We start from the raw sequence: 17,829 nt of genomic DNA on the forward strand, positions 1-17,829 counted from the left end.
GCAAAACTCCCAGGAAGAAAGGCCTCTGAACCCCATAAAAGAACATGATGATTTCTGAGATTAAAATCCATTGTGAAAGTTCTGTAATCCCACCCTAAAAATACACCGTTCTCCCTAGGTTATTATTACATTGCCTTTTGAATTTTATGGAAGTGAGGATGGCATCATCCTACACTGATCTTGATTTTACTTTCTGTAAAGTAAGACCACGCTCAAAAGATTGGTGTGAAGAATTGCAACATAGCATGCTTTTACATGGCTGCCTTTCCATGGCCAGACGTAGCAGCAGGCATTCTGCAGAGCATGCTAAGCCGATTTACAGGAGTAGTAAAAAGCTTTGCAGATTTTATCAAAGATTAAACAAAATCTTAGGAGGAGGAACACAGGATATGTTCATATTTATTTAAATCAGACATTCTCATCCTTCACCTTACTGGAATTAAACACTCTGCCTATTCTTCCTCTGCACTCATCTACAGCATTTTTAGGCAGTTGCTGTTATGGCTGATGGGCAGGTCTGCAGGTGGAGGGCAGGAGGGTTAGTTTCTTCTCCGATGCAGCAGTATCCCATCCTCTTCCCCTTGAGTGCGTATTCTTCCCCAGCCACTTAATTTGTTTGTTAATCAGTGCATGTTTTCTGCTCTTCTTCTTGGGCATAAGGAAAGTGATGCTCAACAAATTAAAAATACAGGGAACAGAGTATATCGAGGGAGGAAGGGTCAAGCAGGAGCTTGGGCTCAGTCTGACTCCCACCTTGAGAGCACCCTCCCCTATCTCACTCTGGTCTGGAGAGGAGAGAACCTCTTGCTCTGACTCCTGTCTGCTTGCTGGGCAGAAGGACAGAGGGAGGTTGGGGCTTTTCCCCAGCCTGCAGGTGGATAAGAATTGCAGTCCTACACCTGTGTTCAGGGCTCCTTGCTCCCCACTCTCCTTTAAACTCTACATGGGTTGCAAACTTGAAAACGTGTAGAATTGAAAGGAAACTTCTTGCAGGATAATTCCTTGGCCAGCTAACAACCAACTCATACTCTACAGGGTAGTAAGCAAGAAAATGCCATTGAATAGAAGAATCCTTGTTTTGCAAACTGGAAGGTGAGGTGTGCAGCCTGGGTGGACATCGGTCCTTTCCAAAGGAGCAGTTACAGGGACAAATCCTTCTTGATGCCATCCTGCATGGGGAGCAGGACAGGCAGAATCCCACTAGGGCAGCTGTGCAGCCACAGGGCATGTCTCCAGCAGCCATCCCTAGGTGGCTGCTGTTCCATCACTGCCCTGTCTCCTGAGTTGCGCTGGTACACCCACTCATGGTGCTGCGGGCAAGCCCCACCAAGAAAAAGGCTGGTTTTAGTCCAGGTGTCTGCTTCAGCTGGTTCACTGTGTGATGCTCCAAACAGCTGTAATGGCACAACTGTAGGAGGGGCACAGGCACTGCTGGTGGGGACTCCAGCAGAGGAAGTAGGGTTATGGCTGATGACCAACAGCATTATGAAGCGGAGCAATTTTTTTCTTAGAGATTCTATTTACATCAATACAGTCAGTGTTTTCACACCTCAGCTTTTATTGTTATGTTCTGTTAGTGAGACTAAGGAAAATATATTACATTTTTTGAGACTTATAAAAATGATCTGTTAGCATTCCCATTGCTATTTTTTGATTGCAGGTAGCAGAAATTGATCCTCTTTTACTCTCTTCACATGTGCTGATGATTTACAAGGACATTTTGTCATAAAAAAGCACCACATAACTATCTGCATATACACGAAATGGGTGCTAATTATCTCCATGTGAGGATACCCTTGCTCTAGAACAAGCATGTCTGTTTTCCATTTAGCTTAATCTAGTGTCCTGAAGTGATTTAAAGTAAATAGGAAGACTGCACTCATATATTCTGGAATGATTGTCTATGAAGACAATCTGGACTATTGCTTGATATTTACCTATCCTACCTTTAGGGAATAAAATCCGCAGCACAACTCTGTTAGATCCACCAGTTTGTTCCACAGCTGTGAGAACTGTTGTGGAAAGCATGTCTTTGTTCAGTTCATCTGAAAAGACTTGCACCACCTGGCTGAAAAATCTAAGACTGCATTAGGAAGTGTGGTACATGTAAAGATTTTACCCCACAAAATAAGCTGTTTGACTGTGTCCTTAGTTACCCTGTGCTCCTTTTGCCTATAATGCCTGCCTGATGCATCTGAGGTGGTATTTCAGTGCCTGACCTCTTGGCAAGTCAGGTTTTCATGTCTTAATCTGAAGCAGGGTTTGCAGTCATGTCTACATGGCTCCAGATCAATACAGGTATTATTTGTAGTGATAATACCACCAGGATGATAATACAACGTAACTAATGACTTCCTTTGGGATACTGAAGTTAGGAAGGTATTGTAGCACTGGAGTGTTGCAGGATTACAAGAGATCACTCCAAAGAATAGGATAAACCATCTATTTTACTGGAATCCCTTAGAAATTCATTACGGTGCGCTGAAGTTATAATACAGTTTGAACACAGCTGCTTTGACATGTAAGGAGGCAACAAACAGTAATTTCTCCCCTTGCTTTTTCATGTATTTCAGACTTGTTTCTTTGAGGACAAAACACCACTGAAATCTAGACATCTCTGGTAGCATAAGTGCATGGCATCCCTTTTGATGTCAGTGTAGTAGAGATGTTCTTCTGACAGAATTAGGTGCCTTTTATACCTTTTTCTCATGACTGATGTCTGTGATTGCAGGTTGTAGGTTTCCAGCGTCTACGGGGATCTGAAAAGGGTCTAAATGGGGGCAGCTTGTACTGAAAGAACATCACATTTCCTTACTGGCTCATGTCTTCCCTTGTCTCCCAGCTTGCCCCACAAATGAGCTCTCCTGCAGCAGTCCTGGAAATAGTGCCTGAAACAACTAGTGAGCGCTGTAAAAATACTCTGAGAATAAATAAGAACACCTAGTGTATACACTGGATGTGTTAAGCTGTAAAAATGGATTAAAACCTCACTGGTATCCAATGTCCCCTTAACTAGAGAAGACCAAGTAATTGCCATTAGCATCATGTGCTGTCTTTTTTACACATTTTTTTGCACACTGCTCTTGCAGTGTAGGTGTAGCATGATGATATCTTATAAAATCAGTGACAAGAGTAAAAGATTGCACGTGGATTTACAAATTACTGTGTCCTACAGCCAGCACCAGAGGCTGCACACATCAAGCAGCTATTCTGTGATACGTCACTGTCTGGTGGCTGGTGAGGAGTTGTTTGTTTTCTGATGAAAAGTGGCTAAAAAGTCACAAGATTTGCTGTTTTGCTTGTGTGTTTTAATACACCTGCATTAGTCTGGGTTTAGTGCCAGTATTTTGTTGTGTTATTTTTGCTTCCTCCATCCATGTCACCCCTTTCCTTCTGTGGGTCAGAACAGCTTCATGTAAGTTTTTTTCTGCAGTTTCTCAAGTGAATGTAGAGTGTTTTAAAGCAAATTAGTGCATCAATGAAGTGGACAGAAGTAGGTTTTGGTGGGGTCTCTGAGCATTTCATGAGGTCCTCTTCTGTTGTTGATAACTTTACAGGTTGTCTGTTTCAAACAGCAGCAGAGCTATATATGGATATTGCCAGCTTGGAAGCAGCTGATTTTTCTAAACTACTGTACGGTAGGAACTAGTTTATAATTAAAGTCTTGCAGTTGCTCCTTTTAAATGCCCTGTAACCTGTACACTAGGCTTGCGTTTGAAATGAGGTACTGTAACATGTTTCATGCTAGTGTATAATTTTGCGTTTTCTTGTATTTCACCTGCTACAAGAATCACAATTGCCATGCAACTGTATATGTGGGATGTTTATCCAGAAAACCATATACAGCAGCTTGTCCACAAGACATGAGGTCTCATGGATGTTTTTGTCAGGTGGCTCTTTGCACTTTCCACTGACAAAGAGAGACTTCTGACACATACTTCCAAAATTAACCCTCCCCAGATTGTAATCTCTGGTTGCACCTGATTGGCAAATCAGAGAGTTCCTGTCTTTTTGCTGCTGCTGTTGTTGCATCTTTAAATTAATGAATTAATGATTGTTGTCCGCAAAAGAGACTGAAATACAGTTGTGAAAAAGCAGTGTGGAAACTTAATTATACACCTAGTTTATACAGCTGTGTCTCTAATGACCTACTGGCCCTAATTACTGTGTTGTGGCTCAGTCTGAGTGCTCTTGCCCTTGCCAGAATTCTGCTCCTTTCTCTTAACCTGACTAGTGTTTCAAGCTAAAAAAAATGTTTCCTTTTTTTTTTGTTCTTTTCTACATTGTTGTGCTGAAATGCAGTTTTCCTTCTTTCCAGAGGTCGTAGCAGTGTTTTACAATTGGCACCAGAAAAGCTCAGTAGTACCACAAACTGTAAAAACATGGATTTTTCCCTGGAGTCCTCTGTTCTCGCTCTCTAGATCTGAAAATGGGCACTGGGGCAGTGTTTTTATTGTCAATCACTTGGAGGGCTCCGAGTGCAGGCTCCTGTCCTTAGTTTGTCCCAGGCGTCCCCTCTGCAGGTGCTCTGCAGCAGGGCTCCTCAGGGCTTAAAGCAGGGGCTTCACACATCTCCTTTTAGTCAGTATTGGTGCCCATTGGTGCTGAGAGCCCCCAAACCCCAGCCTATTGCAGGGGTACTCTTGGCTGGGCGGTCTGGGGTCTGGCCCCATGACTGCTGTCACCTCACAGGTGATGTTTGAGTTTACCTGGAGGTTCCCAGCCAGCCTGAGAGGAGGCTCTTTCCACATACACAACATTAGTGTGCTGATTACGGCGCTGCACTGCCTGGCTTTCTGAGCAGGTGAAACATCTATTTTTCATGTAGAACATAAAGCCTAGTCCTCTATCTGAATTTGTATCTGAAGTCAAACAGAAGCAGCTGCAAATTGAATGACAAACCAGGCATGCAGTAACCTTGCTGGTGCAGTGGTTCTGCAGTGTATCTTCTGAGCCACCAGCACTGGCTTTGCACCCACACTGGGTGTTTGGCATGATTGGGGCTGCCTGCAAAGGTGCTTTTAGCGGAGTGTTTAATGTATTGCTTATGTTTGTGAAAGCTGTGCAAAGTGTTATGCTCCCTAACAGCGTTGCTTATCCTGCAGATTGGAGGGTCATCCGGCAGGTGAAGGTAGGTGAGACCCCTGGGCTGCCTGGGACATGCAGCCTTCTGCTCTGCCCTTCTGCTTGGGCAGGCCATAGCGGAGCTGAGCCACGGCAGCTTCTTCTCAGGCTGTCTCTTGGGTTTTGCAGGTGTGCTGGTGCCCGTAAGGATTTGTGATGCAGGGGATGTGAATCCAAGCTGGTGCTTGCTCGCCACAAACATCTGGCTCGGGATTTGTCTTGTGGCCTCCTGGCGGGTCTTCCACGGTGGAGGCACAGTGCTGGGCCCCTGCACATCCCCAGCGGTGCAGGGAGCTGGGCAGTGTGTGTGCCGATAAGAGCGTGCCAGTGCGCCAGGCGCCACCCCCTGCAATCACCACAGCCACCTTTGTGCTGGGTCCCTCTGGGGACAGTGGCAGGGGAGCAGCACCAGGCACTGTGTGTACAGATAGGAGCACTGCCAGCACGGCTGCAGGCCGCTTGGTTGCATGTAACCAAAACCCCTGGCAGGAGGGGAGGTAGTGAGCTATCTCTACCCCTTCCTCTGCCTCCATGTAGCCAGCAGCCATCACGGATGGCCTGGCTATGCATCCTGAGGCTGCACAAACATTTCTTAGCAGTGATGATGTCTTTCCTCAAGCAGCACATGTTTTTCACACAGGAAGAACACTTTCCCTGTCATTTTTAAGCATATGGCCCAGTGAGGAGCTGAGGATGACAAGTTAGTGTGCTTGTATTGGCAAGGGACTATTTCATTCTTGCTACTTTAATTGAGTTTTTTATCTACTTTTATCTAGTTCAAAAAAGTAGTCTACAAAGTAAGCACAGGTATACATGAAAATGGATAGAAAAGAAAGCGCGTACATATTTCAGACGAGGCCTCTTGAAGAAAGTACATGTCCTTTTGAAGTCTTGAGCAGTTTGGCACTTGGCTGTCTGAAAAAGCCACTGTCACCTCCTGATATTTTGCTGCATCAGATATGGGAAGACGGACAAAGAGCAAAGCACCCCAAATGCTGAGAAGCAAGAGCTAGTGGCTGGGTGCTGCCTGTGAGAGCTCCTGCATGCAGCAGGACCTGCGCTTGAAAACTGGACCCTGTTCCACTCGCCTCTGTATACTCGGCCTCACACAGGCTTCCTGGGGCACTGGGGGGCCTGAGCTCCTTCTCCCCTTCTCCCCTTCTCTCCTTCTCCCCTTCTCCCCCTGCTTTGAACTTCAATCTGCAAAGGATAATCCATCTCCGTGTTATAGCAGAGGGAGTACTGCATATAGGGTAGGTCTGTTTGTCAGTGTTACAGCAATCTAAGTAAACAATAAATGTCCTCTAAAAAAGAGGAGAAAGGGGTTGCAAAGGAAAAGCTCCTTCTGGGGCTGGAGCCTGCTGAGTGCTGCAAGGGCAGCTATGCCCCCAGGGAAGGAGGATCACTGCTGTCCTGAGCATGTCCCAGCAATTGGGGGGGTGTAGACAAAACCCAGTATGTGAAACTCAATTCAGAAATGCAGTGAGGATAGCCTGGAGACTACAACAGATGCGCCTTGTTATAAAAAGGCCTTTAATAATGCCTTAGAGAGCTTGGTGGATGATGTGCTGGGGTTGTCCTGTCTCAGATGGACAAGACCATAGATTGTTTGTGGCTAGGGCACTGCTGAAGGACACACATTGGCCATATCAGCCTTGGCTTATTCAGAGCCATCAAGATCTTCAGACTGCAGACATGAGCAGTGAATGGGAGGTGCACTGAAAGCCAGCTTTTTTTCCTGGATTGTTCCCCTACCCCTTAGCAGACCATTGGTAAATAGTCTTTATATAGAAGGATGGCCGTATGGAGTCAGAGCCAGCCTGATGGTCCCATAGTACCATGTCTTGGTGCTATGAGTTTCTAAACTTATCTGGACACTCCTCAGGTAATCTTCTTCCATGAATTTCCATTTTGAAGTTTCTTGTTGAAGCAAAGTATGCTGTTAGCATTTCCTGTGGTGGGGACCCAGAGTTAATTATGCACTGGCGAAAAGAATCCCCTTTTATTCACTTCAGCTTTGTTACCTGCTTTCACTTGATACCCTCTGGTTCTTCTCCTGGAGGAGACAGTGAGTGGTGGCACCTTGCCTACCTTCCTTACCTGCTCATGCCTGAGCAGACTCCTTTTGCTGGCACCTCTGCTGTCTCCAAATCCATATTTGCAGTCCTCTTACTGACACCTCCTATATCTTGATCCAGACTAAGAGACTGGGACACATGGTAAAGCATGGCAGACAGGACAGGGAGTGAGTAAGGTGTCTCTTTCATCGCTAGTGGTAGATGTGGTCACTTCTGTGTGTCCTTCCTGGTGTGGAGGACAGTACTTGTCCTGGTGTGAAGACCTGCAGACAGAAAGATGGAGTCTGGCCATGTAGGAGAAAAACAATTAAGATTTCAATGTTTACTAAGAAAAAAGCAACCAGCAGTGCATTTCCAGCATTCATCACACAACATAATTTTGCTGTTGGAAGTAGTAGGATTTAAAAAGTCTTTTTAATGTTCATTTCTTTGAGTTTCTAGAATATAGATAGGTTTTAAAAAAATAAAATGAAAGGAATTGTGTATGCAAACATTGTCAAGTTAAAAACAAGCTCTAGAAAAAATCCCCACAGAAGTTCTGTAGTGCATATTTGAATGCTTTTGTTGTAGCCTCATTAAACTTGGCTTGTCTGCAGATACAGCTGGCATGTTATTAACTGTGCTCCAGGCCTGGGGAAGCCAGAAAGCAGCCTCCACCCCCTGGTGCCGGCTGGCTTTAGGGAAATATGCCAGCATGGGTTGGTCCTCTTCAACTGGCTGGCTTTGGGAGCGCTCGCTGGAGCATCTCCGCATGGCCTCTGGGTCTGGGAGCCCAGGGCTCAGCCTTCCTCGAGAGCCAGCCTGAGGGAGGGCTGTGTGGTGTGCTCCTTGCCGGACGCAGCCAGCACAGCAGTCCTGGTGAGCAGGATGGATCCAACAAGGTATGTGGCCTCCCATGGACAACTTCAAGCGGGTGCTGGCGTTCTCAATAGGGGTCTCGCCTTTCTTTACTGTGAGCTGGCAAGAAGCAAATTAGTGATCGTCTGCCAAGTTTTCTGTTCTGAGCAAACTCAATATTGGACTGAACCAGTCAGATAAACTGAATAAGGGAAATATTTTCCCTGCACCTGCTGGAGAGGCTGTTGCTCTCCAAGCTGGGTTTGCACATCAGAAGACCTCCACCAGAAGTCTAAGCAGCTTCTGACTTTCTTCAGAGCTTTGGCAACATGTATGTACCTTTCAAATGCTGTTCCATTTAACTGATTTTACTAGGTGTTTTTAATAGTAAGATGAATTTTAAAATAGATTCCATAATTTCATATTCAGTTCAAAGTTGTTGAAAATATATTCAGTAGAAATTTGAGTTAATGTCTATTAATTGTAGGTAATGTTATTCAAACTTCTTGCTTATTACAACCAGCTTTCATTGTCTTAACTAATGAAAAAAATGATTTGGGTTTTTTCTAGGCACTTGGTCTGTTCATCTTAAATACTTCCTAGGGCATTTAAGCACTTTGTAGTCTTTAAATATTTAGCCTAGCAGCTTCCTTTAGACACAGGGAATTCTAATTTTTATCATCATGAGATTAAGAAGTCACTCTGGTTTAAGTTTTGACTGTTAAGTTTGGACTGGTTTTGACTTCTATCTCCTACCTTCCTCTGGTACAAGGTTGGTGTTGTCTTTGGGAGCTGACACTGCTGACAATTAAAAGGATTTAATTTTTAGTCTGTGCAGACTGGCAGCTGCCAGATCTGCTGCCCTATGGAGCTGCACAAGCCTTATGTCAACATGAGTGTGCTGATAGGTAAAAAAAATTCAAGCCCTTGTCCCTTACCAGCCCAAGTTATTTTGGATGAAAATGACTGCAATTGTGGTTTCACCAATCTGCAAAATGCCATGCAACACTGGTGGAAGAGCCAAGGTCTTTATCCAGGTGGGTTTTGTTGCTTGTGACACGTATAACTGTGGGGATGAGCTTCCTCTGGAAGGCATCATTTTTTTGGTCCATCCCTTCTTTAGACTTAGATTTCTTTGAAAATCTTTTTCAGCATAATAGTGAAAGACTTTTTGGCTCCGCCTTATGTTGCTACTCAATTACTGTTAGTCTTGTTGAGGAGGATGTAAGGAAAGCCTGAAGAAGCCCATTGCTTTCCTCTTCTCTAGGGAATCTGTTGATTGAACATTTGAATAGATTTTTGAACATAATTCCCAGTCATTTCCTCTACAATGAACTCAGTTCACTTATGCAGACTTTGTACTTAATGATATCTCTTAAAATAAATGAGATTTGATACAATTTATATTAAATGTTCATTTTAGAAACTACATATACTAATTATCCATTAGAACATTTGGAAAGACAAAAGTAGAATAAATTCCATTTATGACCTTGCAGTCTACAGAAATATAAATGTATACACCTGTATTTGTTTTCTCTGAGCAAAACTGAATGGACTCCAAGAGTAGTTGAAGCAGATTTGAATTACATTGTTCAGTCTGCATCAATAAACCATAGCAAGCAACCAACCAAGCCAAAACCAGCCAAAACCTCAACATGCCTTCAGGACAGTTTTTTTGACATTTTGATAGGACAAAGGGGAATGGCTTTAAACTGATGTTAGATTAGATGCTAGAAAAAAAATTCTTACCTGAGGGTGTTGAGGCCTTGGCACAGGTTGCCCAGAGAAGCTGTGGCTGCCCCATCCCTGGCAGTGTTCAAGGCCAGGTTGGACAGGGCTTGGAGCAACCTGGTCTACAACCTGGTCTAGAGTCCCTGCCCATGGCGGGGGGTTGGAACTGGATGAGCTTTAAGGTTCCCTCGAAGCCAAACCAGTCTAGGATTCTATGATACTCAGCCTGTGGTCTGTCTGCATTGTATGGCATTTTGTTTTTGTGAGTTCTTCTGGTTCTCTCCTGGGGGTGACCACTTTCTTCCCTACTCTCTCCCTGTTGCCTGTGCTGCTTTCCCTGTGCAGTCTCTCCTCAAAGGCTGTTTCCTTCCTCCTTTCAGGACTGCCACCATGTCACATCTCACTCACGGTAATCTTCTTGCTGACACTGTGCTGGCATTTGCATTTTCCTAGCCCTGCGTGCAACCGAGTCACTTCCCAGTTTATGCATTTATGCTACATCTTACTGCATTACTGTTTTCTCCTTTACTCTCAGCTGCAGTTGCTCTTTTGCCTCTTGTCCTAGAGCTGGCTCTTCCTTGGGGCTCTGTGCACATGCAGAACCTTCCTTGAAGCATCCCACGGGGACCAGCATTTGCAGATCTCCTCGAGGTGCTGTAAGAAATCTGACTGCTCCATGTGCTGTTTTGTAGGCAGCCTCAGCTAGGTTCACATCAGCTAAAGGTGTGTGCTAGTCAAAACTTTGTTCACAAACCCTAGCAAATGATTTAATTTGCATTCAGACCACATCTAGATCCAACCTGGATGGCTGCTTGACCTCACCTTACAGCCATTCTCTACTTCTTCCTCTTTTACAGACACTTGCCATGGTTTGTTTTACAAGAGCTGTTTGATGTAGGAATTGTATTCCATTAGGTGTTTTAATAGTATTCAGTCTAACTGGGTGTAATTTTGACCAGAGCTGTGGTACATATAAATAAAGCAGATAGTATTCCTTGCTTTTTATGCAGGATAAACTGTCATCTTTGGGAGGCTGTCACAATGCTATTGTACAAATAAGACAAACTTAACCCCAAATGGAAAGAAAAGAAAATGAAAGGGAGTAGGATTTTCTTGTCTCAGAGCTTAAATGACAGAATACTGAGTTTTCTGGCTGCCAGTTTAAACTCTGGAAATGCAAACATCAGGAGGGAAGATGCTCTTTCTAACTGGGTATGCACATACATATCTATGGTGTACAAAACACTTCGCTTTATGTTAATCAGCTCAGTTTTGAAGACCTGACTAGCTAAAATTGCCTGTACTAAAAATCACATTATTACTTTGCAGGGAGCATCAGTCTTTAATTAAAAGAGAAATGAGGAGAGCCAGTCCTTACAGGAGGCTGTGGGGAGTGATTTTGTGAGGGGTGCTGGAGTTGGGAAAAGCACAGTCTGAGTTAGCAAAACTGTCTGCTTTTCCAGAGCCTGCCACAGTAACTGGCTGTGCATATCCAGATCACCGAGTGACAGGCAGAAGGCTCAGCTCTTGGAGAGCTTGGCCACTCCAAGCATGGGAGGGAAAAAGGAGGGAGGGAAGGAGGATGAGGAGAAAAAACAATTTGTGAACTTGCCCCCTTTGAGATAGCAAATGCTTCTCTCCCTGTGCCCAGGATCATTGCTGAACAGCCAGCAGCTGCATGTCTGTCTTCTTTTTCTGTCAGCAAATGTCACTGCTGAAACTTCAGTAGTTTCAAGGAGCCACTATTTGTACATAGGGAATAGGGGAAAGTCATGTATAGAAGTCTTGTGGTGTGTGGGTTGCTCTGGGTTTTACTCTGAGGAAGATATCTCCACGAATGTTTTACATTAGGCTGTCCTCGATAATTCTGGTGGTATGGAGCCCAACCAAAATTTCAGGAAAAAATAAGTTGCTCTGTTAAAGCAGACATGAAAAAAAAAATGAAGGGCTTAACTTTTGTCCTGAGGGTGATAAAAACAGCACCACACAGCTGAAAATCAATCTGACCTTCACCCACGTGATGCTGTTGTCTCAGTCTGTCTTTCATTTCCTTTGGTTGAGTGAAGGCCATGGCATTCAGTAGGGAGAAAAGCCAGAGGGAGGTGGGGAGAATCCTGTTTTCTCTGGAAAGGCTTCGGTGCTTGCATAAGTTGACTCCATAAAGAGTTGCTGTAAAACTTCGAATTATTTCATTAAATAAAAAATAAAAAAAAATAAAAAAAATCCTTGTCTTAATAGCCAGCAAAGAAGATATGTGATGGAAAAAAAAAGGAGAAGTGTTTCTGATATAAAACATTCTGTTTTAATTAAACCTAGAATCAGTTGGTATTTTGAAATGAAGGCTTCACGCAGCAACAGGAAACCTGCACATTCATTTGAAACCAGAAATCTGTACCCAAAGGGGAGGAAAAAGGCCAATTATTTTTTCCAGATATATTTTAGCATTCTCTGTTGCAGGCTTTGCACAAACAAAAAGAACGTGTCCAGGTACATGTATATTTACATATATGTCAATAAATCAGCAGTTAGGGCTTGTTTATAAGCAGTACTATTGATTTTCAAAATGGAGGTACAATTTCAATAGGTGAACTACTTATTTTGCACAACATCCTGCAGCAAGTGATTCCCACCTTATTTTCCCAGAGACAGAATGAACTAAATGAATGGATAAAATTCTGCACAGAATTTAATTCTATTAAACAACAGCAGCAACAAAGGGGAAAACTACATCCATGAGCACATCTTGAAATTCTTTTTTAACACCTTGAAAGTAATTAAAAGTGCAATTCATAGTTGTTCATCCAATCCCCTGATTCTTCTATCCTCGCTGAATTTAAATGTGGCCTAGAACCAGAAAGCTGCCAAGTGTTTCTTTTGGAAAACAGGAAGTTTTCCACGCAGGCTTTATAAAGCTAAGATTGCAGTAAACTCTGCCTACCCTAAACTGCAGTTTTCCTGCTTCATCTCATCACATGCAGATAATGGCCTTTCATGTCATAGTCATAAAGTCCTCTGTTGCTTTATACTTTTGTGCTATCGATACCCTAGCTAGTGTGGCACAGAGAGAGTTAGGGGTATCTGCTGTTTTCTTTATTCAGTAAATGTTGCCTGTTTTAGGAAGGTCTATAAGGAATGTCAACTTCTTGTTAAAAAGATAAAGACAGAGATTGGATTTAGCTGTGGAGATTAATCTCTGCTTCATAAAGGTTAAGAATAAAACAATTTGTTCATTAATCTATTTGGGATGATATAGATTAATTTGTGACTAGTGTAGTTTGTGTGATGTGCCAACTGTCATGGATGCTATTTTACATGGTATTAAAAAAATCAAAAGCAGCAAATGTGCAAGATATTGGGACCTTTTCCTGGTGAGCTCTGCTACTCAGGTCTCCATGTGATATGCCAAAAAGTTATTTGCATAAATGTAGAATTTAATAAGTTATCATTCTGATTAACGCCATTAACTGCTTAACTACTGTAGAAATTGGCTTCCAAAGTTGGCTTGATGGTAGCTATTGCTCTCCACGTCATTCCATTTGCTGTCTCGCTGGGGATAATGGTATGCAAGGGAAAGCAAGAAGGTCAAGGATCTTTTTGTTTAGTCTCTTTGCACATTAGAAGTTCTATTATGTGTTTGTATTGCATGTGGTTTCTAGTCTGTTGGCTACAATGCCTTCAAGATCCATTGACGATGAGTTTGTGAAGCTAAATGTGTCTTCTGGGTTATGACTACCAAGCTATCACTTTGTGTAGCAGGCAGGGCCAATATTTAACAAGTGTTTTTCAGAATGAGGAATTTTGAAACTGAGTCAGATGATCTTACAAAAGGGTTAACAGAAATGCTAATGCAGAAGATGACAGCAAGTGCTTGGTCTGTGCTGGTGAGGGTGTTTAGAGCTATGCTCTGCTGTTTGTGGGGAAGTGGTGCACAAGTTGGGGTTTGTATGGGTTTTTCTAGGGGAGGGCTGTGCTATTGTTGTCAATGACACAGCTTCCACAAAGCTGAATTGGGTTCAAAACAGTAGTGTCCTCTCCAGCCACCCCTTACTCTTCTCCTGGCAAGCAGTAGGTGTGACGAACTGTGGTGGGCAGCATGGGGCTCACAGCTTTGCCCCAGAGTGTCACCCCACTGTGTCCCCACACTGTGTGCCCCCCACGGTGGAGCTGCCCGCCGGTCCCCCTGCTGCGGGTAGGGCAGTGGGCTTCACCTAGACAGCGGCTGCTTCTGCCTGACGTTTGAGGGAATGTAAAGTCAGACTGCAGGATGCAGCCACATCCTAAGGGCTGGCACAGCTGCCTTGCTTGTGTTCACTCTCCAGCTAGTAGACTGACCTTTTAAAAAAGCAGTTTCAGCTGCTGCAAAACACTGACAATAGCTTTAATAGATGTCATTTTGGTATTAAATAGCCACGGCTACGTTTTGATAATGTAAACTAGGAGCCATCAGCATGTTTAATTGGTTATTTGAGGCTGGGTACAAACTCAGGCAGATGTCACTGCCTCCTTGCCAGGCATTAGCACAACATACTCATTTTCTTTAAAAAATGAAAGAAGAGATTTTATTTTTTAAGGCTATTTGTGCTCTGACTGCACGAGTACCTTCACACCTGTCAAGTAAATCCAGTGTGCTCGCTCCCGAGGGCAATCTGACATCTGGGAAATTCTGCCTCAGCCCAGACTGATCCCCTTCGCAGCATCTTTGGTATTTTGAATTGAAATGGAGTTACACCATCACACATCATCCTCTGCATTATTCTGTTCTGCTCCAGCATATCTCTGCTTTTATAACTTTGGGTTTAAATCCTGCTCTCCGGCTGTTTCAGGAGTGTTGCAGTTATCTGTAAGCTTTCTTTTCACTGCAGGGCTGGTAAGCTCAAAAACATCTGCAGGCAGGGTCAGTCCAGCTTGCTAGTCTTCAGAGGATATTTACAGAGTTTCATAAGGCTTGGACCCATACCCACACCCATCGTGGATGCAGCGTCTACAGATTTATCCCTGAGAGCCTCTTACAAACTTTGTTTATATTACTATCTAGAGCTATCCCACTGCAGAAATCCTCAGGAGAGAGAAGTGGTCAAGAGTATTTAGAAACATCTGTTAAAAATTCAGACAAACACTGCACTATCACCAGAAGCAGTTAGGATGTGGCGAGCAAAATTTAGCATATAGTGCTACAGAAAAAATGGACTTTTTTCTTGTTCCTTCACTTTTACTTAAAAATCAATGGTTTGGTCAGTAGATACAGGAAAACACTTGGGGCGGAGAGCTGCTTTTACCAACCTCACAAGCTCACTTGAGAGCCAAAGCTTATGGTTTTATGGGAGCACTGCTTCCAGAGTGCTCACCTTTGATTCAACACACACTTTCTACTTCTGTCAAGAAACCCTGTGTTAAGTGTGCAGACCTAGAAAGGGGCAGCATTAGGAGATAAAGCAGTTTCACTGTGACTTTTCTTCCTGGGTTTTCTACTGCTTGCCAGACTTCGGCAAAAGGGAAAAAAGAAGCTGTAGCAGGGAATCTAATGGATGAACTCTCCAACTAGTTGCTGTTTTGTCTGTGGCTACATACTGCATTCTGCGAGTACTTGAGAAGCATTGGCATTTGTCCCTGATGATGTGTCATGAAGTTACAGGCAACTTGGCTGAAAAAACCCAAGTTTTCTTAGGCATGAGGCTGGACTGCTATGATACTGTGTTTCTTAATTGTGTAGTCCAGCTCAGACCCTCATCCGACCCTATTCCCCACAGAGGACTCTCATCTCCCTTTCCCATCCTCTCCCTACAGCAGGACAAGAAGCAGCATAAGCTGTGCTGATCAGCCGGTGCGCACATGTGCTCATTGACTAGGACAGACCCAAGAGCAGGAATAAGAGCTGACTTTGCTCTTAGCCTTTCTCTCAGCAGAAAAGTGAACTGGGGTCTCTGTCCTACCCAATCAAAAGTAACTTCACCAATCTTAGAGAAACTCAATTTCTATAAGAGAAACTCAATTTCTCTTGGAGCCCTCTATTCCCAGTCTGGTGTGATTCAAAAGTTAATAGGAAGGGACAAAGAGTTAAGACATATGACAGGCAATATGCTCACATAAACCTTGTTTTCTTACGATGCCAGTGTGAAAAAAAATGAACAGAAAGCTCCTGAGAATAAATGAGTCACTTCAGATTGAGACTTGATGGACAATGTTGGCTTTGTTATCACCCTGCAGGTAGCAAGGGGATGGGGCTAGGGGGAATTTCCAGAAATGTAGGAGAGTCGTTATTAGAAGGATAAAGCTTCCTCTATCACGCATCCCCTGTAGTGGACCCCGCATTACCCTGGTCCCTCCTCCTTTTAGGAGCCTTTTGAGGAAAAGTCTCCTGTGACAGGAACATCTCTCAGGTCTTTTAATCTGTGAGCTGCCAGGTGAAAGAATGGGGCTAGAGAACAAAAGACGTTCACATACAGCAGACAAGCTTTTGTAGAATCTGCCACGTCAGCTGTCTCTTATAAGGTCTGCTGTATTTTCTGTTGATGGTGCTCTTCCCCTGAGGATTTCCGCACACCTGGGAACACCTGCCATAACCCACATTGATATTTTCCTCAGTGCCTTTCATTTCTGCATAGAGACGGAGCTGGGATATCACACACTGTCCTTGCCCTTATTCTGTTCTGCTCCTTGGCAGTCCCAGCTTTCTTGGCTGGGAGCTTGCATCCCACCTCCCTCTCAACCTTTTTCAGAAGGGGCTTTGCAATTATTTATAAGCTGCCTTGCCCTGGCATTTTCAGTGTAGTCTGTGGAAGAAGAAAGATAAGTGTATGCTCTGTGGTTTTACAAGGAACAGGCAACTTGAAGCAAATGTTGCTGGTCTGTGCTAGCAAGATGCTCTTATTTTTTTAGGAGGCAGGGAACCCTCCCTTTACCATCAATGGTCTTCTGTGTGGGAAGAGTCCTGGTGGTCTGTAACCATCTCCTGCCTATGATGTGTTTGGAGATCCTGGAGGCGCAGGCAGCCAACTCACTTGCATGCTTGTCAAAGAGGGGGTGGCTGTCCTGCTTATCCTGTATTCCTGCTTCCCATCCTCATGTGGGTTTTCTCTGTCCTTCCTCCTACCATGTGTCAGGATAAGAAGCACACTGTGATTTCCCTCCTCTTTCCACTTGTGTTCTGGGGCTTGAGATTTTCCAAAATACATCATGGTAAGAGGCAAAGCTATAATGATCTGGGCCTTGTAGCTCCTCTCGAGGCATTGTTAGATTCTCTGCAAGAAATAAATGTCCATTCAAGCTGAAGAGCAGCATTTTCTAATTTTGCTGCTGCAAACAGGTGGGAGGAGTGACTCACTGTTCTCTGGAAGTAGTGAAGTGGACAGGCTTGTCTGCTGCCCAGTGCTACAAGCTGGATGATGCACTTACCTATTCACTCTATCCTCTACCACATCGAAGTTTCGGTTGCCTACATGCATTGCATATGCGTGGGAGAATTACAGGTGTCCTGGCTACCTTGTCTTCCAAAGATAACTCAAAATACAGGGTCTCTTCTAAGGAGAGATGTATTCCCTCTCCAGTGTTATGCACACAGAAATAAAATTTCTTTTGCTTCTGACCAACCTTAGTTAAAAAAAATGATTATTACAGCTGAATCTCACTTTTGAGTTTTTCATTAAAACTGTTCAAAGCAAACTACAGGGTGGAGGACCTCACGTGAGCCAAAACTAACCTCACTGTTCTTGCCAGTGAAGCTGTATTACCAAATTTCACACAGTTGTGTTCGCTAGCACCTCCTTTGAACATGAGTGTGGTTCTTGAAGCTGTTTTGAAGCTCCTGCTTGAAACACTCTCTGTGAGCTAGTGGAGCATTTTCTGGCACTGTCAGCTAGTAGAGCATTTTCTAAGCTCCTGTATCTGGTGACTGTTTGTGCTATACAGAGCAATGAGTCATGGCTTGCTAAAAGAGAAAAAAGGATTTCTTAGAAAACCTTTCAGAAAAGCTAAAGTTGTTTTTCAGCTGAAGTGCTGTTGGTGTGTGTGGTGAAATTGATGTGGAAAGTCACCTCTGCACTGCTTCTAGGAATTACCA

The 17,829-nt window shown here is 43.8% G+C and overlaps 1 protein-coding gene across 6 annotated transcripts in view; it reads left to right on the forward strand.

The window, feature by feature from the left end:
- The window catches only part of ZNF423 (zinc finger protein 423), a 235,321-nt gene that overhangs the window by 72,606 nt on the left and 144,886 nt on the right, over nucleotides 1–17,829 (forward strand). For 4 of the 6 annotated variants that reach the window (XR_009962012.1, XM_062604901.1, XM_062604898.1 and 1 more), the window contains one exon: nucleotides 3,558–3,638. The exons of 1 other annotated variant lie outside the window; for it this stretch is intronic. Coding sequence is in view for 3 of the 5 variants with exons in the window: in XM_062604901.1 (XP_062460885.1) it covers nucleotides 3,558–3,638 (81 nt within the window). In the remaining 2 variants the exon portion in view is untranslated. Of the gene's footprint in view, nucleotides 1–3,557; nucleotides 3,639–7,920; nucleotides 8,084–17,829 lie in introns of those variants that run through there. One more of the 6 variants, XM_062604902.1, reaches the window with a different exon arrangement.

The sequence above is a fragment of the Pezoporus occidentalis genome, unplaced genomic scaffold (assembly GCF_034315485.1).
Source record: "Pezoporus occidentalis ecotype Australia unplaced genomic scaffold, CSIRO_AGI_Poc_V1 ctg89, whole genome shotgun sequence".
In the NCBI taxonomy this organism is placed as follows: domain Eukaryota; kingdom Metazoa; phylum Chordata; class Aves; order Psittaciformes; family Psittacidae; genus Pezoporus; species Pezoporus occidentalis.